Source organism: Apostichopus japonicus, chromosome 7 (assembly GCF_037975245.1).
Source record: "Apostichopus japonicus isolate 1M-3 chromosome 7, ASM3797524v1, whole genome shotgun sequence".
Taxonomy (NCBI): Eukaryota; Metazoa; Echinodermata; class Holothuroidea; order Aspidochirotida; family Stichopodidae; genus Apostichopus; species Apostichopus japonicus.
This window is the reverse complement of record NC_092567.1, coordinates 18,613,299-18,641,279: the sequence shown is the minus strand read 5'-3', so window position 1 is coordinate 18,641,279 and position 27,981 is coordinate 18,613,299. Positions and strand designations below refer to the sequence as shown.

The 27,981-nt window shown below is 36.7% G+C and overlaps 2 protein-coding genes across 4 annotated transcripts in view; one reads left to right on the top strand and one right to left on the bottom strand.

Annotated features, from left to right (window-relative positions):
* LOC139969568 (KICSTOR complex protein ITFG2-like) overlaps positions 1–12,547 on the bottom strand; it is a 15,405-nt gene extending 2,858 nt beyond the window's left edge. The window contains exons 1-12 of the mRNA XM_071974661.1: positions 12,389–12,547; positions 11,406–11,501; positions 10,864–10,905; positions 9,942–10,025; positions 9,075–9,210; positions 8,471–8,553; positions 7,758–7,823; positions 6,838–6,968; positions 4,747–4,835; positions 3,055–3,120; positions 1,850–1,938; positions 91–208 (exon numbers count right to left, since the gene is read on the bottom strand). Of these exons, the coding sequence (XP_071830762.1) occupies positions 91–208; positions 1,850–1,938; positions 3,055–3,120; positions 4,747–4,835; positions 6,838–6,968; positions 7,758–7,823; positions 8,471–8,553; positions 9,075–9,210; positions 9,942–10,025; positions 10,864–10,905; positions 11,406–11,501; positions 12,389–12,484 (1,096 nt within the window). The 5' untranslated portion in view covers positions 12,485–12,547. The remainder of the gene's footprint in view (positions 1–90; positions 209–1,849; positions 1,939–3,054; positions 3,121–4,746; positions 4,836–6,837; positions 6,969–7,757; positions 7,824–8,470; positions 8,554–9,074; positions 9,211–9,941; positions 10,026–10,863; positions 10,906–11,405; positions 11,502–12,388) is intronic.
* On the top strand, positions 12,545–27,981 carry LOC139969570 (transcription termination factor 3, mitochondrial-like). 3 transcript variants are annotated; one of them, XM_071974664.1, is made up of 6 exons: positions 12,545–12,680; positions 14,334–15,190; positions 25,216–25,308; positions 26,159–26,279; positions 26,777–26,901; positions 27,402–27,980. In XM_071974664.1, exons 2-6 carry the CDS (start codon positions 14,420–14,422, stop codon positions 27,552–27,554), a joined length of 1,263 nt encoding a protein of 420 aa, XP_071830765.1. In that variant the 5' UTR covers positions 12,545–12,680; positions 14,334–14,419; the 3' UTR covers positions 27,555–27,980. The 3 variants fall into 3 exon arrangements, with proteins under 3 accessions (XP_071830765.1, XP_071830767.1, XP_071830766.1); XM_071974666.1 differs by lacking the exon at positions 12,545–12,680 and adding an exon at positions 12,966–13,093 and having other exon boundaries at positions 27,402–27,981; XM_071974665.1 differs by lacking the exon at positions 12,545–12,680 and adding an exon at positions 13,993–14,128 and having other exon boundaries at positions 27,402–27,981.

The following is a 27,981-nucleotide window of genomic DNA, read 5'->3' as shown; positions in this document are numbered from 1 at the left end:
CCTCCCCCTTATGGGGCTCAGCCACTCCTGTATTTGAACTGAGCAAATCTTTAAATCATAAAATGTGGTTATTTCACATAGAGCACTCACCGGCTGTAAAGGCACAAACACTTTCTTCAAAATGAAAACGGACCGATTGTCGGTTATGGTCGACGATATAAGTCTCCCCATCGAGAGCACAGCTAACAACCTCGTCGTGGCCATCGCACTAGCAAACAAAAACAGGAACACCAACAGAAAAACAATAAGGTAAAGGAAGCCAGAGGGCCCATACTCATATTTTTCTACTCATAACAATTAGTGTACACCATTGCCTGGTACTTTATATTTAGTTTAGTTTAGTTTATTCGAAAAAAAGGATCAGGAGGGACACTCAAGTCTCCATCAAGGACCCTATAGAAGAGAAAAAATAACTGAAGACACAAAAACACTCAGACCCAATTACAATGCTTAAAGTGCTTGTCCAAAGCATTCTTAAACCCATTGACACTACTTGCAAGTACAACTTTCACAGGCAAACCATTGGTATTTGTACTCATACCAAGGAGGATTCTACTTGTACTCAATTTGTTTGTGATCATCGTAAGCTGAAGTCTTGGCCAAGGTACACCGTTATCAAACAACTGACTTTTAGCGAAATTTAACATTTAATCTTAAATTTAATATTACAACTGAAACATATAACACTGCCTTCAAATGCTTTCATAGCCAAAAAAAACCACGAAATTTTGGCAAACATGATCATATTATAAATAGGAACTTCCTTTCACAGTGTCACAACAAGTTCACACAACAAAGTAAACGGACCAAAATATTAAACATAAGCTGATTGTTTTCTGTATTTACTGCTATCTTTTCTTCAGAGAAAGGAGGCCAATATTCTTCCACACGGTAAGCGCATTTCCGCCACTGTTTGGCTAGATAAATCTACTGTGGGCTAAATAAATCTGCTTATATCATTTAAAAGTCAAAACTAAATGGCAAACTATTTCCTGTAGAATCTAAAATGATTATACCAATACAGGAAAAGAAACAGGCACAGGGCTCTCAATGGCTGACAGTTACACCATATATGGGATGGGGTTCATTAGACCTTTTTCTAAATTATTAAACTTGGCAGGCAATATTGTAGGATTTCAATACTCCCAATGTAGTTGTACTTTGAATAAGTCGAGACAGATATTACGAGGTACAGTATTGTAGGTTATGTATTGTGTGAAATGCCACTTTCAAGCAACCATTTTGATTTTCAAGCTGTCCTGTACAAGGTACATTTGACTGTGATCTCTGTTGACCTCAAATGACCTCCACAGAAACGATGAGTTTATACTCAATAGAGTGCATTAACACATCATACACGGTTTTTGAGTTATCCTGTTTACAAGGTTTTTACACCATCACCTCTCTTTGACCCCCACAGAAAACAATAGGCTTCTTCTATTCAATAAGGTGCGTCCACATACTTTATATGAGCTTCACCTTCCTTACTGTTTATTATTATACACACACATATATGCCATCACCACTGCAAGAATAACAAATAAGTGAATTTTGTAAATGATCACATGTAGTACCCATTGACAAAATATCAAAAGATTGCCCAAGAAATCTGGCAGCAGAAGCGAAAAAAAGCCACGTTGCCATCGAACATTACAATATTTCTCAATACTTAGTATAAATACATATTGAGATAACATATTAAAAGCTTATCTTTGGTGATCTACAGATTAATCCAATTATAAATCTAGTTGCAATCCCCTTGGTTCCAATCTGACCTCTCGCAGCATAATGAATATTCAATATAAATGTAGAATCATGAATAATCAAACATAAATTACCCTTTATTTACCATAATATCTAGCTTTGTTATTGCAAAGAGCTGATGATCCACTAGTAGCGACCAAAGTATTTTGTCTTCTTCAATGAGCATCAACGTTCCTTTGAGTAGGGCGATAACAATGCACAAACAGAATAGAAGGTATGAATATGCAAATAGAATAATAGGAATAAAATACATAATGTGAGTTGTCTTTATGTTTTTTTTTTTAAACAACACTATATATTATTTATATTTTTCATATTAGTAGTACAGATGTACAGTGACACAATGAGTTTAACTAATAAACTTTAGGAAGTTATACCCTCCCCGGGCTTACCATGTAACTCAATCTCTCACCAAGCAGAAAAACGTAAAAGACCAACAATTACATTTAGGGTTTCTGAATCTGATGGCTTGGTTTAAGAATGGGGATGTTGAACTGTCGGAACATCTCGCACAGTAAATACAAAAGCAAGCGATGTTTCTTGAAAAAGAATTTAGATTATCCACAGCAGCAGTGCAAATATCAGATCCAATCGACTGTGTTTGGCTTTTGAGGTATTATGTATGACCTTTGACCCCAAATCAAGTATGGTTCTTAGGAAGGGAAGAGTCTTTTTTGAGATATCATGCTTTTACAATGTTTCCACATTACTGACCTTTTAACCTGACCTTTGATGACAGACACTAAATCACTATTAAACCAATAAACTTTGGCCCAACTGATATAAGAAATTAAATGAGATATGCTTTACTTAACAGCCATTCATTTAACCCTATCTGAGATATATAGTGTTATCAAAGAATTTCCAATCATGGACCTCTGTACCTTTTTGGGGGGGGGGGGGGGGGGGGGTTAAAACACTACCAAAACTGTTGCTGGATAATGAGTGATGATTTGTTTACAATCAGCTGGAAAGGATTAGACGACTCCCTACTGGGTCTACACCCACTCTTTGAACCTCGCACACAAGCTAAAAACAATGAGTATTTAATTACCACGACCTTGCCATAAGACCTAATTATAGACCTAACCCTATGGTGGGGGGGATGGTGGGGTGGGGGAGAACTAGAGGCCTGACCTTACACCTTCAATATCCTGTGCATGACACTGCGGCTAATATTTTTGTAGATGACATATGAGAGAATGCAGTCTTACACGATCGCTTACCATCGCACCGTCACACACGATCAATTACCATCACATGATCACTTACCGTCACATGATCACTTACCATCTAAAGTACACATGGCAAACCTATCGGACTCCAAGTGACCTGAAACCGCTGATAACTCGTCGCCTGTTATTAAAAATTTTAAAAAAAGAAAGAAAAGATTTTCATATCATTGCTTATTAAATTAAGTTTTAAAAACAATGTTTTAGGTGCACAATTTAATTTCATATGTTCGAAAGAAAATTGAAACAACTAAAGGTCTAGCTGAAAATTGTTAAATTTTCCTCAAAAAAATGATTTTCCACCATTTCTCGTTGTTCAGTCCGACTTGGCGTTGCATTTAGGCCTAACATCTGTACAAACGTTGAATATACTTTTTACTCCGAGATGTTCGACGAATTGCAAACCCAAACTACTCCTGCATACACAAACACAGGTTCAATTGTCATTAAATAACAGTAAATTTGTATTTGATTTATTTTTTTTTCCCACCCAATTTTTGGCTGCCATTTTGGCCAGTTGCATCACAGAAAACTTGGCAGATTTGCTTCTGAAGGTAGGCTGGATGCTTGAATATCAACTTAATAGTACCTTTATACAGCATGATGAGGTAGAGCGAAGCAAGTAAAAATAAAAACATTTCTCCTTCTTGAGGTATAATGACAACACAATAATGGACAATAAGCTAGAGCCATAATATGGGTTTTCAAACTGTGTTATCTCCAAAAGGAACTAGATTTTCTTAGATTTCGTGGAAACTTGAGCTTTCTTCACAATTACAATGATAAATGAGCCTCGGACACTGAAAGGGATATTCTGGTAGCAGACAATGTAACAGTTTCTTAATGAGAGAATACACATAAACATATATATATATATATATATATATATACACAAATATGTTAGTTGAAAATTACATTTCAATATCTTGTCCCTAACTTGACATATGGTTGATCGAATATTAAAAATAATCTATTTTGACTGATTGGACCCTGCCTAATACTCCAGGAAGTGGATTCTGCAAAGGAGGTACGTGTGATATTAACATGGCAGATGTTTTCTAAATGCTTAAGTTCTTATTAGATACTTTCCTTTTGTTATCACCTTATCGATATATCCTGTGATACGTGATACATTTGGAATGTTTTTTTAGCTGTTAAAGCTCTCTGTTTTTCAGACTTCATCAGATTTAAATTTTTTGGGGAAATCTATTACCTTCCTATGTGGACCGATAAGATCGTTTTCAACTATTTTAAAGAAAGGTAATCAATGTTTTTCAGCTCAATTGCCATGACAACATCATTCACTCTACTGTTGCCAGATGCAAAGGCATTTAGTACAAAAGTAAGTAATTTACAAAAAAATATATCAAAGCAGAAATCTGGTGAATAATAAATCGTTGACACTTAAAGCATTTTCAAAGATTAGGTACTGCCATTTAGAAAAGTTCTATATTTCGAGCATCCGGTTGATGGGGGAGTGGGAAGGGGTGGGGGGGTTGGAAGGTCTGGATCGTTGCAAAATTTCCCAAAATTTGTACAATTCAAAAAAAGGAGTATAGAGACATTGAAATGTGATCTACACTGTAAATAGTTTATTTAACCTTTTTTTTGGGGGGGCAGGGGAGGGGGGCTAAAATGCCACTCATAATTGCAGCATGTCTCATGCTGGTAGTCATGTGACAGTAACGACTGAGAACTCATTTGTAAAACAAAATCTCTGTTGCTTTTGTTTCTTTTTAAACTATTTTACCTTTTGAGACGTTGGCGATTATTTCGGTGGATATGTTTGCATTTCTGGCTCTCTTGTTGGTGATTGGGTGATTGATGACATGTGTGACACTTTGAAATGGAAAAGAAGAGGAATAATCATTAAGGAAATATAACAGAGAAAATGATGGCATTCGGTAAAAAAGTAAGAATTTTACAACAAAAAATATCCAATCAGAAATCTGGTGATTAATGAATCGTTGACACTTAAAACCTTTTACAATGATTAGATAGTGCCATTAGAAAAGTTCCATATTGCTAGCATCTGGTTGATGGGGGAGTGGGGAGGGGGGAGGGTTGGGCGAGGGGGTACAGTTGGAAGGTCTGGATAGCTAAGGTATCTTGATGTAAAAGATTAAATATAGGTTAAATGCATGTTATATGTGCATCTGCATGTCGTGAAATTCAGGCTCATTAAGAAGAACATTTAATGAATGAAATCAATAAATCAATCAAGATTCAGAAAGATACATGTTTAAAGGGAAGCCTTGTACTACTCTCTGTTATCAGCACATTTGATTAAAATCAATCAATAAAAGATTCAGAATGATTCATTTTAAAGAGAAGCCCTGTCCTACTGCCTGTTATCAGCAAATATGAATCATATCAATCAATCAATCAATCAAAGATTCAGAATGAAACATGTTTAAAGGGAAGCCCTGTCCTACTGTCTGTTATCAGCAAATTTGATTAAAATCAATCAATAAAAGATTCAGAATGATACATGTTTAAAGAGAAGCCCTGTCCTACTGTCTGTTATCAGCAAATTTGATTAAAATCAATCAATCAATCAATAAAAGATTCAGAATGATACATGTTTAAAGAGAAGCCCTGTCCTACTGTCTGTTATCAGCAAATTTGATTAAAATCAATCAATAAAAGATTCAGAATGAAACATGTTTAAAGGGAAGCCCTGTCCTACTGACTGTTATCATCAAATATGAATAAAATCAATCGATCAATAAAAGATTCAGAATGATACATGTTTACAGAGAAGCCCTGTACTTCTGCCTGTTATCAGCCCAAAAATGAATGAAATCAATTAACCAATTTGCTGTTATCACCAAATATTATTGAGACGCTCCCATCAGCCTGTCAATCTTGACACTGCCATTGGTAACTAGATTTTATTTATCCAGTAGATACTTATAAGCACTTTTAGTTTACTTCATAGCAAGTGGCTAACATTGTGAAATACTAGAGCCTGTGTCTAATGAACAATTCCTTAATGTACACTGTACTAAAACTGCATATAAATGTAGGGGAGTTTGGTGGCTTTATAGGGGAAAAAATGAGTGTCCCCAAATCTCAAAATTTTGATTTGTATCTCAAAATTATGACTTATCTCAAAGTTTTAACTTTTTATCTTAATTTTATTTTATTTCCTATGTCCCTTATAAGACACTGTAGGGGAGTAATTTAGTGTAAAAACTTTTGCATAGCACTTTTGAAGGCTATGAATTTTGCCAAGGTGCTACATATGGTTTTGTGTACAAACACTGTTATGCATATTTGGACTTTGTGTAGCAATCCACCCATTTTGCATAGAATTTGCGGTGCGATACCGGATAAATTATTCACCGAAATGGACTTGAATTTTTGGGGTACAAGTGAGCAGATAGACAACACCAGCATCATTCATTACTTTCTTGTAATGGCATTCTACAATTGACAGCATCACAAGTTCAACCTGGAGTAGCCCTCGATTGGTTTATACGGTCAAGAAAAACGGCCATTTTCCGGGTATCACATGATCTACGAAGTAACCAAACCTGTCTTACTAATCTTACTCCTCACGCTCTTTTGTTTAAAGTTTATTCCTGCTGAAGCTGCTTCATTAGATCAAAAAGGAAGATAGCTTTGCTTACTTCGTAGATCATGTGACACCCAGAAAATCACCGTTTTTTTCCTGGTTTTCTGGGTGTAAACCAAGCGAGTGCTAACCAGGTTGAACTTGAAATGAGAGGTCATTGCCTACCCTGAATTTATCAATAAGAAGTGATGCACTACATAACAAGACTGCAAAACCGAAACCTCAGAATTTACAACAGTGCAGTGGAGTGTAGGCACTCACCCAGATTCAGTTTCCTTCGGTTTTGACCTCGTGACCCAGTCACACGACAATTCTGCATAATTACAACCAGGCTGCGAAACGACGAGTTTGGGAAAGTTGTCGGAATGTCTACTGAGAGAAAGGGATCCAATCTGAAAAAAAAGAAGAAAATGTCAGGAGTCTCGTAGATGTCGTTGTTTCATTAGCCAAGACAACTTTAAATTCTGTGCAAAGGCAGGTGCAGATCCAGGGAGGGGGATGGGGGGGGGTCTGTGTCCCCTCTTCTGAATCATGTTTGGAACCAAAACTTTAGATTCCACCCAAAATTTCTCCCTCCCTTCCAGTTCCACCACAGAGAAGTGGAGGGCAGAAAAAATGGGGAAGAGAAAGCAATCACTAAGAAACCCTCTCTGCTTCCTTAAAGGGTGTGAAGACTCACGCAAAAATAAACGTCTTATGCTGGTAATCTGACCTAGTTTCAAATTAGGAGTAACAGAAGTGTTGGACACCACCATCGATCCCAGAAAATACACACACAGCTTGCTACTGTTGGTAATTAGACACTAGTGTACAGTCAGTACATACAGCTGCGGTCAATACCCACAGCACAGAGTATAAACGATACAGCGTTGGACATCTCAGGTCCAGCTAAAGATAACAAGATATCACGTTTCATTACTGTCTGCATTTTGTAGCGACACGAACAAAACGTCATACGTGCAAGCAACAGAAAGTTAACTTTATCAGATGGCGGCACGCGGTTTGGGGCGAGCCTTCAATGCCTTTTAATAGTGCATTTAGTAAGGAAAATGGTTACATTGCAAAAAATGATTACTTAGCTTCACCTCCATAACAAGAGAGGAACCGATTTGCCTCTGCTTTTATCCCCACTTCCATGATTCTATCCCTCTTTTTAAAAAATAATCCATCATACTTCTTACCTGTCCTCCTAGTACCCACATCTGCAGCATCACAAATTTTCCATAAGTTACAGGTTCTCCATCTTTCTGTCAAAAACATAAAACCAAACAAAATCATTAAAAGTTACTGGTTAATTACATTAACAACTGTCTAATCATTTGAGGTGAAATACAGGAGCACATAACATATCTGCACTGAGGTCACAAAAGGGTGCTGGACCAAAAGAGGTGGTATAAGTAATTACTTAAATTATTAATTGATGCCAAAACCTTCCATGTGAAATACATTCTGATGTAGATGAACCAACAGATGAATCATCCAAAAAAGTTTGACCGGATAGGAGTAGCTCAGAAGGTTAAGGAGGGGTCAGGGGGGGGGGCTTTGTGTTATGGTTTGATTCGGAAAGGGGAGTGCTAGAGGAGGACAAACAATCAATTATTTTCACCAAGAAGGTGTATAATTTAACCCAAAAGGAGTTAAAATATCATATTTTCCTAATAAATAGAGCATTCATAGTTGCATGTAGGCATATGTGGAATGGGAAAAGGATAGTTGGGAATGGGACGGCTTGTGACAGGGGTTGGGTGGGGGTGGGGTGAGGGTGGGGCAGATAAGTGGAGGGCAGAGAAACTGGGGAAGAGAAGGCAATCACTAAGAAGCCCTCTCTACTTCTTTGTATATTGCAGTTAGTTAGAACAAGAGAAATATTGCAAAAATGATTACTAAGCTTTACCTCCATAACAAACGTTTGCCATCGATATGCTCTGACTTTGCGATCAGTGAAGCCGACCACTAACTCAAATGAATTATTGAGATCTAAAAGACAAGAGAAAAAACAAGCATAACAGAGATGGTATGACACATCCAATATTGGCAGTGTTTGTTGAATGTTAAATGACAGCACCCCAGGGGTGAACATTATATATCATACATATTCATAAGTTGTGCAATGAATACCTAAATGTTAAAAGGTTCTACATAACTATATAACATTGTAAAACATTTGTTTTGCTCTGTAAAAATCTGAGAGGATGGGGGTAAATGGATAGTGTACACCTCCACCTCCCCCCCCCCTCACTTCCTCCACATTTAATTTTTTTTTTTTTAAATATTCATTAAATCAACCTTGCATTTATACCTAATTATAGACCTAATTTTATATTCTAAGTTGGCCCCAAAATGAACCTTCCTCAATAGAGGAAGTTGAATTTCAAATTTCAGTTTCCATTTTCGTGAAAGCAAAGGAATGATGGGGTAAAAAAAATGATTCAACACAAAATAATGAAAGTCAATACAATTACTTAGACTGAAGAACGGAAACATGAAATTTTACACACCTATGTCCGCAAGTAGAACGACCTTAGAGTTGGCAGAAAGTTGCTGTTTATGAATTTCCTCTAGTTTATGACTTTCTTGTTGATGGCCCAGTGTCTTTTCATCGCCACCATCACATTTCTCTTCTTCAGTTGTCTCCTGTTGAACATGGCATGAATTTTGTATTAAAATAAATTGTGATTTCTGACTTCTGGAAGGTAATTTCTGATCCCTCTCTCACCCTTGAGACTGATGAAATTTGGTTTCTGATCCTTCCCTCTCTTGGAATATATATGAATTTGAACCCCTCCCTTACCTTTGGAATCTTTTAAATGAGATAATCTGACTACTCCCCTACCCTTTAGGAAGCACAAAATGGGATTTTCTTTTAGTCCTTCCCCTTACCCATCCTCAAAATGATCAAGTTTTAAAGTTTCCATTTTGCAACAAATTCAACTCTTTTGCAGTTTATGAAAGTTTATGGCTTGGAAGACTATTACAGAGAATGGCTCTGTAAGTCTGTTTGCATCTTAATGGGAAGCCAAAATTGTAATTTGTTAAGTTTGGGGATATTGTTTGTGAACCAGTTGTCTGGAAAGTTGGTCAAGCCGTCTGAAAGTTGTTGCATTACCCAATATATATCAGATATGTGATCCGTTGGCAAAAAGAAATACGGAATTCATCCTATGAGGGCCCAGGATGTTGGAGGTTCTGGTTCAGATAAGAGCTGATCGCTACTTCTCAACACTTGCTAATTCCTAATCTATCGTTTCCTCTATTTGCACAGAATTTGTGAGCTATTCTCACTCATCTGGTTTATATGGTACTGCACATTCATTCCCTCCCCCCTGCCCACCCCCTCCCCCTTTTTGATTATATGACACACTAACCTTGACATTCTCTTCTTTAGGTGAATAGGGCTCAACACTGAAGACATGGAAGTAACCTTCAGCACTCATAGTAAATACAGAATTCTATGTCAAAGTAAAGATTAATGAGATTCATAGTATTACATCATACTTATACGTGTTACCGAGTTCAACAAATGAACTGTAATTAATAATCGCATGGCAGTTCTAATGCCTCTCATTTACAAAAATGTACTACCAGTCTTGAAAATTCCTTCTTAGTGCTTTTTAGTGAACATAATGTGTTTTAATTGTTCTTTAATTAATCATGATACCACACAAAACATTGGCAAGATCGCCCCCCCCCCCCACCTCCCCTTATTAAAGAGCACTGAGGATGTTAACAGAGAATCATTTTTGTGTCAAATTAACATTGAGTTAACATGCCCATGCTTTAGTTTGCAGGACATCTCAAACATTACAGCTCACTTATTTGGATAGCAAAGCCATATGGGCTAATTTTTATTTATTCTTTGGTTGGGGGGAGGACTGATTTTGATTTTTTTTTTCATGGGGGAGGGGGATTTTGTTCAAAAGAAATGTATATACTAATGCTGAAATGCAAAGATTAAACCTTGTACTCAATCATACTCAAAAGACAGAATGCAATTCCCTGATACTGTACTTCTTTCTGGGGAGACTTTTTAAAAGTATAACACAGACATCAGCTAACAAAAAAGTAGACTATTTTGGATAGTAGAAAACCAAGAGAAATGTAAACTTCGTGATTTGATGAAATCATTGCCCAGAAATAGGACGGCTCTATTTTTTAAGGAGCAACCAGCTATTCCAGGATATGTACATATTAAAACATGAAATTTGCATTATTGCGGTACGTCACAGGCCGCAACATGGAAGACAGCTGTAAAACTTTCCAATGCTTTATATTTAAAAAATAGTTTACCTTTCCTTGGTTGCATATGTCACCAATTCCAACACATGTTATCTGTTAATTAAATGAAGAAGAGACAAAAGAGAAAGAAAGATATGTTTGATGTAACAGCCAGACAAGTACAAATCAAGAGTAACACAAACTGATCATAAATGTTTCTGACTGTACTTTATTAATTAATTAATGATTATCATCATTATTATTATTACAATTCTAATATTTTAATGAATGGTTATTGTTGCCCTTGTCATTGTGTTGCGGCACTTTAGTTGTCATCATTTTCCCATCGTTGTCTTCATCATTAAATAACATAGACGACGAAAGGCCGTAGAAACAAAGTAAGCTTTTGAAAATTAGAAAAATTCAACTGGGGAAAAAAATGATATTTTATCTCACCTATATTATTATTTTACGACTCATTATACAATACAATACAATATAATAACTGATTTTAGAGCATAAAGCAGACAAGTTTTAAAAATAAAACTTTATGCTCAATAGTCGCCAACTTCTTAACCAGCATAACCAGAGAAAACTTGTTATCAAATGTTTACCGTTCCAAGACCAGATGCACTTGCAACTGGATTTGTTTCCTCTCCTTTGAATATGAGAAGGTTCCCATCCAGACTTCCAACAGCCAATTCGTATGCCTAGAAGTGAAATGATCAAAAACTGGATTGATGAGCCATTTACAGTTGTTATTTCTATCCATTTGGAGTACAAAAGAAAACATTCCAATCCAAAACCTCTCGAATAGCAGATACAGAAGGAAGAGGAGTGAGCAGACACAAAAGTGGATCTCAGGAAGAGAGGGAGGGTGCATGGGAAGGGGGATAGATTGGACAGGAAAAGTGCAATTGTGGTGAGGAGATATGTAAGAGTTGAAAGCAGTAACTTTTGTATTTCTTCAAAAAAGTTATTTCTTTTTTAACTTTTGTGTAAAAGTAAGTTGGCCTGACGTTTCGATCCTAGCAGGTTCTTCTTCAAAGGCTAAATGACAAGTGGATTTTTTTTTTTTTAACTTTTCATAGTTTTTGCTGGGCAGAGAATTGATGATGTGTTACCCTATTTGCATCAGGATTTTCTTGCCCATTTGTTTTTACAAGTTCAGTCCGGAAGTATGAAAATGAGGAAACATTTTGGCAAGTTGTTAATAGTTAGGTCTATGGAGAAGCCTACAAAACTTAACAATTAAAACAGTTGCCCTGTGATATCACAGTGCTACTACTAGGAGTAGGAATAAAGTGAGAAAACTTTGTTTTTCTTTGCTCCAATGACGAATATAATTCTGAAAATTCTAAAACCGAATTACAATGGGGGATCATTCATAACAACATTAATGGTTAAAAGTGTTATTGTATTGCTATGTAGCCTAGACTAGTCCTCCTTTATTGAAGTGTACAGTAAATCTGACTATATATAGCCTACTGTACTACTTTCGTGGATATGGGCCACACGCTGTTATAAATGTCAAGTTGTTCGCCGTTTGCCTTACTTTCAAGAAAATATCGAACGTTGCAAACAACGTTTAACTAACCGAATCATTATCAACATCTCCAAGCACAAGAGCATTGGGAGACAGACTTCCTGATAACTCTAATTCTTGTCGTTTCACGAAAACTACGGTTCTCATGGTGACTTCTTCATGGAGGCCTAGTATAGTGTTAAATCCCAGGTGCTTAATGAAGTGCGGAAGAAATGTTATGTAATTGCTAACAGTGATAAGCACCCTCGCTTCCATGGAAAATGCATTCGAAAAGAAATCGTGCCGTGTGAATGATGATAAAATATAAAACTATGAATATCATGAAAGTGTGACAATATTTTAGGTAGGTAAAAAGGTATTAATTAAGAATTTGTACGCTAAAGACGGAAAAATTTCGGGCACAGGACCTATACTGCATTACTTCTCCCTCCGTAGCACCTCTGTACGGACTGAATTATAGTAGTATACCTGTTTCGCGACAAATTTAGTAATCGCTGTGGACTTGACAGCCGCCTTTACAGTATGCAATGCTGAACGGTTGAAGACGGCTGACGGTCAAATAATATTTCTTTAATATTTAGGCCTAACTTTAGAATCCGTACCATATGAATGCGAAAGCTTACTTCGAATCGGCAGAATAACAATGTAGGATTAGGAGATAGAAGAACGGGAGTTGGGGATAGGGACTGGGAGTGATTACATGAATGTGGGAGAGAGATAGTTAGCGGGATATGGATTAACAGAAATAGTCGAATGGTACGGATTCTAAATTAGTACCAATACTTATGTAACATATGGCATTATTTTACTCATTTGTATTCGTTCTGGATGGACATTTATGTTTGGTGGTTACATCTAATAGGGAAGTGAAGTACAGCGGGCCTACAGTAGGCCTAGTTGCTACCCAGTTTCTGAAAATACCGAATGTGGTCACTGCTTCCTCTAAAAATCTAACTTAAATCAAGTGTATCTTGTATTCCCTCATAGAGTTTTTATGTATATTTCAGGAAAAGTATCATCTTTCTTCTGTGGTGAAGATACCTATTTCTTCAGAGCTCACTGACAATTGAAAATGTTGAGGAAGTTTGGCTTAGCTTACCCTTTGTTAAATCTATTCAGCTACTGTACTTTGGGAAGCTCTCAGTCTCAGTTTATACTATGCTCTTGAAAAAGTATTTGTGCTTGTTTTTTATCGTCTCCTAAAAGCAAACTTTCAAGTATTATTATAGATATAATATTGTGGATAATTCAAGGACTACCTGCAGGTTATTATTGAAGCATGCCATTACAACAAAATGTCATGTAAATACAGATTACATTGAACTTGTGTTTCCAACTCCCTTTGCCTAGATTGGTTCAGTAATTATCAGGAAAATAGTGGGCAATACATCGCTGATCTCCCAGATGTGGGACAGACATCCATGCTGTTACTGTAAATGATGTTGTGGACTAGGGAAGGCATCTACAAGGAGGAGGCATTCCCCTCCCTTTGAGACACATAAATTATATGATTAGGGGTGCTTTATAGTTGTAAACTTTTGTAAAGAACAGTTATTTTTACAGCTTTCAAGTAATTTTTGTTCCAGACTTTTCAGCTTTTGTCTCACAAATATTGACAATTTTTTTCGGGGGGGGGGGAGGGGGGGGGAGATCTTCCAAACTATTTTAACCCTACAGTAGAAAGGTTTGCAAACTACTGCAAACATTAAATAAAAGGACCTTAGCTAACCTCTTGATGCTGACAATCTCACCCTGGTGCATTGGATATCAAGTGGTACTCATATATTCTTGGTAAGACGTAACTATTTAATCTTTGTCTGTGTTCTGTTCTCAATGTTGTCTTAGTTGATGTTTTCAAATATTTAAGCTGTTTGCAGGTATTTTGACACTGTCTGCTTAGTGTATAAGTGTTGAATGTGTTTCTCATTGAAATGCAAGCAATTTTGAAGTTCTCATTCATTTTTTCTTTCATGTTATTTTCTCTTTTTGTTTCCAGTTTGAAGTCAACTACTTTACGTCTTGATTACCTCCCAGACTGTAACTCTATGAAATAGACGAGTTCTCTGTTTGGTTTTTAACACCATGTATACCAGAACACTTTCCAGTTTTCGCAATGTCGCTGAAAGGCTTGCATCAACAGAGTGCATAAAATGGAAACCCTCTTGTGTTTTCAACATCGATAGGTTGGCAACCTCTCATAATGCCAAATTTTGTACAGAAATGAAACAGAGATATCACCTAAAACTAACACTGCAGAGAAATCCATTAGGTAAACTCTCTCTAGTTGGTATTCATACACCTCAGCCAGCCTTGCATAAGGTTTTTGAACCTCATAAAGTAACCACCATTGCATCTATTGATGTTCCGCATATCGACAGTGTCAAAACCAGCGTGAGTGAACCATCTTGGATGGACGAAAGTCTCCCCATCGAAGCAGATGAGGACTTGGACATATTGGCACCAATGGATAACCCTCCCGTGCTGGAGCAATTTGCCTCACTGCCTCTTCCATCTCATACTTACACACTCGCCAGTTATGTGGAACACTCCATCACACTGCAAAAGCTTGTAGAACTCGGAGTGGATTTGTCAAAAGTAGAGAAGAAGGAAGGCATTCCAACGGAATTACTTAAAATGGATTTTGAAACCGACATCCAAGAGAAACTTATTTACCTGAACGGCATCGGAGTAGCCGGAGAAAAATTGGGAAGATTTGTCACAAGGAACCCGCACATTCTCTTGGAAGAGGTAGAAGAACTTCAAGCACGTGTGGATTACCTGAAATCCAAGAAGTTCAGTGATGTTGCTATCAGCCAAATAGTCAACAGAGCACCATATTTTCTGTCATTTTCTGTGAGTGTAAATTTCATATTTTGCAAATAAATGCCTATTTTCAAACACAAAGGAATATGCTGGGTCTAGAGTATCACAGTATGGATTTGTTTGCCGTAGCCTTTTCCCTCACACCTAATAGAAGTCTACTTAAAACTGTATTTAACACAAGTGTATTATAATGAGAAAGCATCACAAACTTTGACAGAGTACTAAACATGTACAATATTTAGTTTTAAACAATCATAATAGTGTAATATTGTGACGAGCCCGGCTCCCCCGATAGTAAAACTATATCGGGACTCGCGATAGAAAGGTACTGGGATATCTTGATGCCGTATTTATGCTTCTTCAGGAGATGTCTCGAACGGAAGAAAACAATGAGTTCACAGAAAAACAATTTGACAAGATCGGATTTGATTAATGATTCGGTATAATTTCTTCTCTGTCGATTCTCTTAACAAATAAAACTAAATTACAATGATTTGACTTGACTTGACTCCGTCAATTAAACAATTAGGAGTGATGAAATAGTAACGAAGCAATGACGAAGCGACGAACTGATCACGGAGCGCTGACGGAGTCATAAATTTCTGACCTCCTTTTTCTTTTAAACCTTACTTCCATAAAATCTCACTGCGCACAATCAGTAGGCAGCCAATAACCTGACCATCCTGTATTAACTTAATGATATAAAAATAAGTGCACTGGCACTGATCTGCCCTGATTGGTTGGGAGTTTGGAAGTCCATCCCCTTTCTATGGAAACTTCCATACCACGTGAGAGAACCTTCTCGAATGTTCCACAGACATAATGGAATCTATTTTGGGAAAAGGCCCTGTACCAAGATTCAATAAGATAGTTAAAAACTTCTCGTGGGAAAACTGAATCCATGACCTAGATAAATACATAAGAGGCCCTGTAAGGTGTCTCGATGGAGTGTTTCGGTAACATCAAAGAGATGGTATCACTATTTCATAACATCCCCCTCAATCTTTTAAAATTTTTGGATACTCCAAAATTTTAACATCATACTGCTTTAACTTATCATTATCTCAAAAAGGTAGTGTACTGTAAGCACATTCACTAATATTCATTGACTTCAATAAATGGTCTACATATATCTCAAAGGTTACCATCTTGGTTACGAATATTAAAATGATCATATGGTATATACATATTGACACTATCTCCATGAAATTTTTGTGTACCTCTTCAATATTGATGACATCATATGATGTAATCCAAAAAAAAAAAAATATCAATAAGATATCTTAAAGTTACATGACACAGCAAAACATGCAGCATCTCTAACAAAATACATTTATGCATTTCATACATCAATAATACATTCATATCAAAAGTGAAATCATGCCGTGATTTGGGGAGAGATCAGAGAAAACTTGACTTAGTTATCTTTTTAACTGAACTGAACACCTCAGCGTTCCATGAAAAATTCGTACACAAAAAAAAGAACCTTAAAATATTACAAACTCATTTACAAAGCTCCTCTTTAATGAAGGCATAGTTTCAAAACTGCTTTGAAACCTTGTGAATCATATACATTCACCTCAAGAAAATCAAGAAAATGTGACTCGATAGCATGGTGACCCTAGGTATGCACTCCGAAATGATAGTCTAGTAAAGTACCAAAGTACTAGATATTCGATACCATAAAAGAGACCCCATAAACTATGACATCAACAAATCTTTCTTCAAATTTACATAATACTTAACATCTTGTCTTTTCAACTTCATGATGAAATTTACTTTTGCATGAATATTTGAGGAAAAGAAAATATATACATAACTTCCTCAAAAGATCTATACTTTCATTTGCTTCGATAACTGTTGCTGTAAGCAAAAGTTGCACATCTTCAATGCTGTCTCTGAATAGCCTTCAATATAACATCAATGATGCAATGTAAATATCCTTAAAATATTTCTCAATATATGAAAACCCATGTTGCTAATATTCCGGATATGTTCTAATTGCCGGGTAAACGTTTGAACGAATTCATAAGGAGAAATAAGGTATACTCATTACACATTTGTCATAAAAGATGAAACTAGGTCACTTGGTGGTGGTTTCAACAATAAAGCTTATATTGTTACACCATACAGTACAATGACTTCCACTTAATAAGTATGCAGGTAATTGCCATGACGCATTCCATTCATACAATTGTGGGTAAAACACCTGTTCATCTGAACTTAAAGCAATATGCAGTTATACATTCTAACCATATAATGTTTGCAACATCCTGCCTGGACTGCCTGTAATGTTCAATCCCTTTTCATGGAGAAAATTCATTATTTCCTCTGTGTTGGAATATTTTCCTACATTCCACCAAAAATCATGACTCTTAAAGCCTGATGGAAAACATGGTGTCTGATAGGTGACCAGAACCTGTAATTCACCCAATTTGTATCGAGCACGTTGGACTTTCATGTCTCTCCTTGTGGAGCATTTGCAAAAACTTTCTTTTGCCTTAATATGCTATCTTTCATGGAAGGATATGGAAGTGCTAATCCTTCATTATGTGCTCTATTCTCTAGAAAGGATGCAACATTCATTGGCTTAGTGGTCATAAGACACATGATGTGACCTGAAGTTACCCCTGGCAAAATGTTACCAAACTCATCATGAAACTCAATATGTGCATCTTGCATGACATTAACATTTTCTGCATTAGAAGTGTTACTACTCAAAACATTTCTCATTCGTGCAACCTTTTCACTTGATGAACCCTTTGTTTTCAAGACCTGACGCAATTTCTGAATGTTAGTGATATTCTTAGTTTCAGAAGATGCTCTTACAAAACATGGTTTAAGCCTGTTATAATTGAATACATCACTAAGAATTTCTCCTTTGAGAGTGGCCAACAAATAATGAGTCCTATCCAAAACTTGATGGATCACTAATGGTCCACACCATTCTGCAGCAATTTTGCGAGAGTTCGCAGTCAAGGAGGAAGACGTTGGCTTATATAGATACACTAATTGACCCGTTGAATAAATTGCACCTTTGTCTAGTTTTGCACTTATCTTAACATTTTGAGCATCTTGTTGCTTCTTTTGTAAGACTAACATTACCCTTGACAAATGATCAAATCGTTTCTTTAACAATGCAGCATATTCTCCATGAGATTGTGATAATCCTGCCATTGGATTGAACGATAAATTTGTAAGATTTGGTGGCTTACGTCCAAATGCAAGTTCAAATGGGCTATAGCTACCTAACTGAGGAGACGAAAATGTGTTATATGCATAGGCTGATGTTGGGACAAATCGTACCCAATCCGTACCAAACTGATTTAAGTTCACTTTGAGGAAGTTTGAAAGAGTCTGAATGTGTCTTTCAACCTGTAAGCTTCCATGATTGCTTACACTGATGAACTTTTGTTCAATGCCTAAAGCTTTACTTAAGAGCTCCACTAATTTTCCTGTAAGAGAAGCTGCCGCATCACTTATGATAGAAGACGGTGGACCAAAAGTTGTGACTACCCTCTGCAATAATGCTTCACATATTGTTTCAGCATCAAGAGTCTTAAGAGAAACACATACAACAAATCTAGTGATCTCATCACAAACAACCATCAAATGTTTAAATCCTGTAGCCGTTGTGGGCATAGTCTTGAAATCCAGACTAAGTCTGTCAAAAGGACGATAAGAATCAGGAATGCGAGCATGATATTGTCTCAATTTGTCCGGTTTCTTACGGAATTCTTGACAACGGAGACATGCCTGAATATAATTACTGATGCGTTGAAACATATTGCGCAGATAGAAGTGCTGTCTAACAGTCAAATATGTACGCATTACACCCTGATGATTACTTAACAAGTCATCATGATATCGAGATATTATCTGTTCTACCATAGTCTCAGGTACGACTAACTGAAGAGTCATCTTAGCATCATTAGTCTCATGCAAAAATATCCTGAATAACAAACTATTACATAACAAATAATCCTCTGCTTGAGAACGAACAGTTCTAGCATGCTTAGCATTACCTGGAATAATGTCATGTGCAAGAAAATCATAAATTGGTTTATAGTAAGGACAAGTTTGTTGTTGAATTTGCAACTCTTTCACATCAAATGGCAGATCATAGTTTTTGATCAGCTTTCCTTGAATTGCCTTCATGACTTTATTCAATTCCTTTTGTTTTGGAATGTGCCCTGTAACCAAATGATCAATGTTTGTTATGACTGGCTTTGGCTGAACAAATAATTCTGGAGGTGGTTCTCTGATTACCTCTTGCACTCTATGTCTACTCTGATCCACTAATCTTGGCTCTGTAGGTTGAGAAACACTTGTAAAATTTGGCACAACTAACATGTCCGGACTAAATGTATGTCTATTTTCACTCGGCATAGAAATAGTAGGCCTTTCAATATATGTTTCTCTCTTGTCATTAGAAATAACTGGTGTAGTCGTCTTTTGTGACTCAGATTGTGGTGTCTGTGTAACATGATCATGTGTTGCCTTAGGAACGGATGTCCTTTTAACTCTATTTGTTGATTCTTTGGCTGGGGAATCCTGCTTGGACTCCTTTGTGACTTTATTCGGAAATAAATCTGGAACTTTGACTCCCATTGACCTTGCCTTTGACCTTGTCATGATTGGATTAAATGTCTCCTTAGGTGGAGTTGAAAAATCCTCATAAGAACTGACCTCTTGAGCAACCTGATCTATTTCAGAGTGAAATTCCTGTGGTGCTCTAGACAAATAATCTGCCAAAACCAATTCTGAGCCCTTTTTGTAACCAACCTGAAATGTATATTCTGACAACTTGAACAGAAGTTTACGTAAGCGTGAAGTTGCTGGTTCTTGTTTTGACTTAAACGATTCAACAATGGCAGAGTGATCAACATATGCCTCAAATTCTACATTTTGCAATAAATGTTTGAATGCTGTCACATTAATAAATAGACCCATCATTTCTAATTCAGTTACACTATACCTCTGACATGCTGGTGGTAATATCTTAGAGTAATATGCAATAATATTCTCTTTGCCATTAACTCTTTGTGTCAGGTATGATCCTGTTGCTACTCGTGATGTGTCGCTATATAATACAAAACGACCATATTTCTGTGGCATATGCAATATAGGTGGATTACACAACAACTCTTTAATACTTTGAAATGCACTCTGATGTTCCTCTGTCCATATAAGTACCTTTCTTTTACGACTCAAATGATGTAACGGTCTCAATAGTGCTTGAATATTTGGGAAAAACGAAGCCACATAATTAACTGCACCTACAAATCGTCTTACTGACTTAACATTGTGTGGTTTCGGTGTGTTCCTGATCGCTGCACATCTGTCATGCAAAGGTTGGATACAAGCCTCACCTTCTGGGGTTATTGAGAGCAAATGTCCCATATATCGGACTGAATTTTGAAAAATGCTACACTTTTTCGGAGAGATTTTCAATCCGTTGTCCATTAAAACCTTAAAAATTGCCTGCAGGTGTTGTTTGTGAGATCGTTTGTCTGCACTGTACACAATAATATCGTCATGATGAGCAATACAGAACTTATTTGAATTTGGGATCGTTGCCAAAATATCATTAATTTTCGACTGAAAGATTGCTGGAGATAAATTCAATCCCTGTGGTAAGCGTTTATAATAATAATGCTTTCCTCCATGAAATGAAGCAATACCTGTATATTGTTGTGCATGAACAGTAAGTGGCAGACAGAAGAATGCAGACTTTAAATCAAGAACACCCAAAATTTTGGCTCCAGAGTACCCTATGGTACGGATAGTCTCATTCAGTAATGGAAATGGGTGATTGAGACGTTTTATCCTACTATTCAAGTAGCGAAAATCTGTGACAACCCTTTTGTCTTTTGTTCCCTTCTTTGGAATGAGGAAAACCGGTGAGGTATAAGACTGATGTCCTACCGCTAAGATTCCCAATCGCACTAATTTGTCAAGCTCACTGGCGACAATGACTTTGTCCTCATCTGAAAGTCTATAGGGACGTATGTAAAACGGCTCATCATTAGTAAGAGTAATATCAGCCTCATAATTTGGACAGTGAGATAATTCACCATAAAGAGAAAATGCATCTCTATGTGAGTCTAGAAATTCATAAATGCTTTCTGTTTCTGAAGCATTCAGAACACTTTGCTCCAAATTAATGTTCTCTCTCATGATTTCCTGTTCGGATTTGGAAACCAGGGGATCATCGGCTGTCAAATGTGGATAACGATGTAAATTATATCGTGTAATTTCATCACGATTCTCTTTGGAGTCAGAATTGGTTCGAAAAAGAGACGGTTTTTCGATGTCTCTCATGACATTGAGAAAATCTAGAGAATCAGTAGGTATGTCTTCTGTGACCGTAATGATATCTGCTAAATCTAAATGAGCCACTGTGCGAGAAGGATGCAGACAAAATTTCTGATTACCCATGTTCCTTAGTAGAATCTTTGTTCTACCTTTATGCATTTTCACTAACATTCGTGAAGGACACATACGAGATATCAGAGGAAACGGTTTAATAACCACATCTGCATTTCGTGCATATAGTGGAAGACGTCCCTGTACAGTAATGTATCTCTGCTGACCTGGGTAAATAACAAATCTCTGCACTGGCCTAAGGAAAACTTTGGCTTGTTTAATTCTAAAACAATTTGTTGTAAAGTCCAAAGATCCATTCAATTCCTTCAGAGTTTGACTACCTAATATTAAGTCAATACCTGTCAGGTTTGCAGCAATTAAAGCAGAAAGCTGAAATTCATGACCCTGAATTTTGACCTGAAATGTTATCGTGCTATACGCATGAATAAACTGACCATTACCCAACTTTAGGTTTACTACATCAACTGAGACTGGTTGTATAGAGGATAAATACTTTGAATTTTGCACTGTAGAAGAAGAAATGATAGAGCGTGTCGCTCCACTATCAAACAACAGTGAAATTCCTTTACCATCATGTAAAGTACCTCTTACAAAATTACGCGTGTCCAGTTGAATATCCACATTACGGTCGTTCCCTGTATATCTAGAAGTAGGAATATTACTATTCTTCCAAATATTATTTGCTTTACGTTTCGATCTTCCCTTACTTGGTACTTTGTCTGGAGTCACTGTATGATGAGTGCAATCATAAGTGCTCCCTACTGAAAATTCTGTGTTGGTACTCTGTTTACCTTAGCCTCCATTTCATGGCTTAGACGAATTTGACAATATCGTGCAAAATGACCTCGATTTTGGCAGTAATGACATGTGATTGAAGGATTAAAATATGGTAACCTTCTCCTGTTATTATTCTGACCTGTCCTAGGACCACGAGAATCACGAGAACTATATCTTTGCCTCATATCTTTTGGATTGTCTTGCGATTCTGACCTACGTGACTGATCAAACTTGGTCTCTAATTCCTGAATTTTGGTACACAACTCGTGTATCTCAGAAGATGCAGAAATAGTAGGAGACTGAACAGAAGACGCTTTGTCGTGCATTGCCATAAATAGTTCGGAAGAAACTGGGGGTTGACTTTGTATTTGTAAGTCAAAATAACATTGCACTTTCATGACCAAATCTGCAATTGTTGCTTGTGGTGATGCAGACATTAACACTGCTGAGCGGCATTGCAAAGGCAGGGTCGAGATCAATTTATCTCTAATTTGGTCATCGCCATAACTTAATGGTGCTGCAGCCTTGGAAATTTTGGCCAAATGAGCTTGAGCTGTATCACCTGGCGTATAGCTTAATGCATGAAATGCCTGTGATTTTGCATAGGAAGAAGTTCCTGGACTGAATCGAGCAAGGAATTGCTTGCGAAGATCAGCAATAGTTGAAAAACTTTTGTTCTCAATCCAGAGTCTGGCTTGGCCTTTTAGTGTTCGCTTAAATATGCGACATATTTCATTAAATTCTTCCGCTACAGCCTCAGGGGTGGTTTGGGACGGCAATTTATGCACCTCTAAATAATCTTCAAATCCCAAATAATGAGCTTCGGCTAAATCTGCATCAATTACATCGCCCTGAAATCGTGATGGCAAAAAATCAGTGGGCCTATGTTTCTGCATAACATTAACAGAGGTCGAAGTTTCCTGTTTACTGACGGACATTATGCCGCATACAATTAGGCTAGTTACGAGTTTACAACATGAGCCTTTACTTAATTGAACACACTATCGACCGTAATACAAATAACAAACATGCAATACATGGACACGATTAAAATTACTTATCGGTACACTCTGATCTCAAATAGGGGTTGGGATACAAATTGGCATGATTTCACTCACCCTTAAGTTTAACTAAGAACTGGTAGTGGAACTGCAAACGATGATTGAAGTCCCTCGGCCAGTAGTAGTAGTAGTAGTAGTAGTAGTAGCAGCAGGTAGTAGCAGGTAGGTAGTAGCAGGTTGGCCTACATCTCGTAAGAACTTCAGATTCGTTCGCCGTTAACATCGGGTCGAGTCTAGGCTTAGATCGCGAAAATGTTCAGTTCTGATGTTTTGAGCTGTAGTATGACTAACTACGTACTAGTTGCGCGAATGTTCAAACGCGAACTGCATGCTGGGTTGATTAACGTCAGTGTACAGATCAGTGGTTCCGGCATCCGTTGTACAGGCTTAGGCTAGTATAGGCTGACTTCCCTCGTAGAGTGTGTATGTTAGGCTAGGTCGTGAACATACGTTGTGTTCCTCGTTAGGTCTTCGGGCCAAAAAAAAAATCTGTTCGTTATTGAACGTAACGAACGAAAGTTGTGAAAAGTTCCGTTACCGTTTTGTTCCTGAAGAATGCCCCGCTCCTCCACCATGTAATATTGTGACGAGCCCGGCTCCCCCGATAGTAAAACTATATCGGGACTCGCGATAGAAAGGTACTGGGATATCTTGATGCCGTATTTATGCTTCTTCAGGAGATGTCTCGAACGGAAGAAAACAATGAGTTCACAGAAAAACAATTTGACAAGATCGGATTTGATTAATGATTCGGTATAATTTCTTCTCTGTCGATTCTCTTAACAAATAAAACTAAATTACAATGATTTGACTTGACTTGACTCCGTCAATTAAACAATTAGGAGTGATGAAATAGTAACGAAGCAATGACGAAGCGACGAACTGACCACGGAGCGCTGACGGAGTCATAAATTTCTGACCTCCTTTTTCTTTTAAACCTTACTTCCATAAAATCTCACTGCGCACAATCAGTAGGCAGCCAATAACCTGACCATCCTGTATTAACTTAATGATATAAAAATAAGTGCACTGGCACTGATCTGCCCTGATTGGTTGGGAGTTTGGAAGTCCATCCCCTTTCTATGGAAACTTCCATACCACGTGAGAGAACCTTCTCGAATGTTCCACAGACATAATGGAATCTATTTTGGGAAAAGGCCCTGTACCAAGATTCAATAAGATAGTTAAAAACTTCTCGTGGGAAAACTGAATCCATGACCTAGATAAATACATAAGAGGCCCTGTAAGGTGTCTCGATGGAGTGTTTCGGTAACATCAAAGAGATGGTATCACTATTTCATAACAATAGAGTCATTGTCATTTTAAAGCCCTTAAACTTTGCTAGGTCTCTCCGCACCTTTTGCTCAAATCCCCTGTTTACAAAAAAGGCCCACCATCTTGGCATCTTACTGTTTGACACATATTGCATTTTATCTTCTTTTTTGTTTCAAGATTTGCATTTTATCATTCATGAATAAAATTTGTCACCATGGATTTCAGACTTATTGATTAGCTAAGTGTAAACTGATACCCAAAGAATAATGGACCTGTTAATTATCACAATTTTAAAATGCTATGCAAATTGACCATCTTTCCTACGGTAAACAAATACTGTACGCAAAAGCTAAAATGACAATTTTGTATAGAGAACCTTAGTATTTTTACTAATTTACAAGTAAGGGGGGAACCATGTATGAACTTCAAAATGGAGGGACAAAGGTTAACCAAAGGATTAAGATACCAAGTTATTTCCACAAAGATACAGAAAGAAAGGAAGGTCCTAATAAACCTTTGCAGACTCTTTTTATTTCTGTCTGATCTTTTCAGGTACTGAGAGTGGATCGAAAACTTGGATATCTTCAACAGCTGTTAGACCTGAAGGGAACAGAGGTCAGAGAAGTAATCACTAAAGAGCCAAGGGTAAATTAAAGAGATATTCATTCTAAAGAATTTTCATCGTCATTGTCATCGCCATCACAATCATCACAATCATCACAATCATCATCATCATCATCATCGTCATCATCATCAACATCATCATCATCATCATCATCATCATCATCATCATCATCATCATCATCATCATCATCATCATCATCAACATCATCATCATCATCATCATCATCATCATCATCATCATCATCATCATCATCATCATCATCATCATCATCATCATCATCATCATCATCATCATCATCATCATCATCATCATCATCATCATAAAAAAAAAGAACGAAATAGTCAATTGAAATGTTATGAAGACCTAAGTTTGAAGATTTATTTGACAAACATTGCATGTATCAGAAGAGGGACTTTCTGTTTTTCCTAAACTTATCTTTTCATTCATTGCAATTTTTTGTCTTTCTCAAATTGGTACTGCTTGCATGAGTTAATCTCTACATTCAGGCATGTTTCCCCTTTGATACAAGTTATCATAAACATATAAGTTATAGATTTAGCCCCATTCTCCTCCCCCTCCTTCATCCCGGTCTATGCACCATATCATCACCTATTCTGCAAAAAATTAAAAATTTTTGTGAAAGTTTAAGAAATGATTCACTTTTTTAGAGAAAAACTGTGTCTATGTTCATTGCATATATATGCATCACCAACTTGGCAAAGGCATGAAAGTGTACATTGACAAAACAGTTCCCAGGTCAACTTTATAAGCAGACCCTAGAAATACTTTGTCTACAAGATTTTGGGGAACTATTCAGCCATTAAGTACCAGGACATAAACCATCTGTGTTTTTATTTTTCTTTCCCACAGTTGGTTACTTTCAAAGTGTCAAAAATTCAGGAGAATGTCTTTGTCCTCAGAGAACAACTTGGTTTCCGAAAGTCAGAATTGAAATCATTGATCATCAAAGAACCGAAACTTCTCTTGCGAGGTGAGTATAATGTATAAGTATAAATATTCATGAATTAGTTGGAATTGATAAATGGAATCACTTAGCTGTAAAGAAACTTGGGAATTTTCTGGACAGTTGGATAGAGTAGGGTATGAATATTCAATGATCAATAACTTAGAAAGTGTTTGAATTCATGATCATTAAATTACCAAAGTGTGTCTTGTTTATAGGGTGAGTCACCTAGTTAGGAATATTCATAAAATTAATCAATTATCAGAAAATAATTGAGTCTTTTCATGACAGTTTGTCAAATGAATGACAAAATTTTATCAAAACAGAACAGATACCAGGATTGTCATTAGACAAAATATGGGAAGAGGTGAGGTCTCGGGTAACTGTTATTATTGCAATCATATGTACCGCTGTAAAAATGACATATAGAGATCATTTATTTTCATGTCAGGGGATTTCAGAAATTATGATTTTGATGATAAGGCAAATGTATGAAACTCTCAACTTTTCTCAATTCTCCGCAGGTAAAGAGCATATGGTAGGGATCTTCGATTATGTCCATAATGTGATGGAAATCCCTCATCAAGTGATGCTTCAAACACCAAAAGTTTTTGCTTCCAGATTGCATAAAATACAAGAGCGACATCAGGTACAGTGAATCTTTCCATATTAGTCACCTATAGATATAACCCAAAATACTCTAGAAGCTTCAAAAAATGGTCACCTATGTTCAGTATCTCCATGCTGTGAGTAATGCTGACACTCAGAAATGAGAATTTGGAGTTGTCATATTTGACAACATCGTCAGGGATTAATTTGGAGGGTGAGAACCTACAGGTAATTTATTTGAAGACTTTAAGGCATTGCAAGATTCTAAAGTTCAGGGGTATTATAGGTTTTAAGTTGATCTTTTGCTCATTTAGTCAAGAGCCACCTTATATTCTCCGATAATTTTGTATTTACTTTAAAGTCTTCTTGTAACAAATATGCTTTCAAAATCTTGTTTGTATCGGGGTTTTTTCAATGGGGTAATTTTAGAAACATTCAGAAAAAATATTAAAGAAATTGTTGTTTATTTTCATTTTTATCACACATTTGAGTTTCCTGGTATCTAATTCGTTTTTTTTTTTTGCCTTTTTGCCTCTCCAGTTTCTAAAAAGCATCAACAGAGATAACTATGATTCAACGCAGCCACAGTATATCCCTCTAGAAAAACTTAGCCGTGTTCCCGACAGCATCTTCTGCGATGAAATTGCCAAGAAGCCCTTGGAGGAATACAACGCTTTCTTAAAAACACTCTAAGTGTAAAAGCTCTTTGAACGCACTGGGCTAACTTTAAATAATTTTGTTTACATACCACCCACCTCATTGGTTTATATTTTATTGCAATGAAAACCTATGGGATAAAATATCTAAATATTTTGTAGTTTTGGAGATATGGAAATGTTAATACAAGAATATAAATGTTTAGACTGAAGTTTAATATTTAGCTGGTTACACTTTTACCTTTCTTATGTTTGTTGTTGTAAAATTTCAATATGAAGTCGAAGAAATCACATACTGTATTTAAGGAGAAGAAGAAGCAGTATATCTCAGTCAATCACAGTACTGCATGCACAAATGCGGTACATGGTTGTGTTTGCTCAACCTGACCAGAACCTGAAAGTAGTTATAACTGTGAGATAACAGATGTCATACCAAAATGAATTGCTACATTGAATAATACACA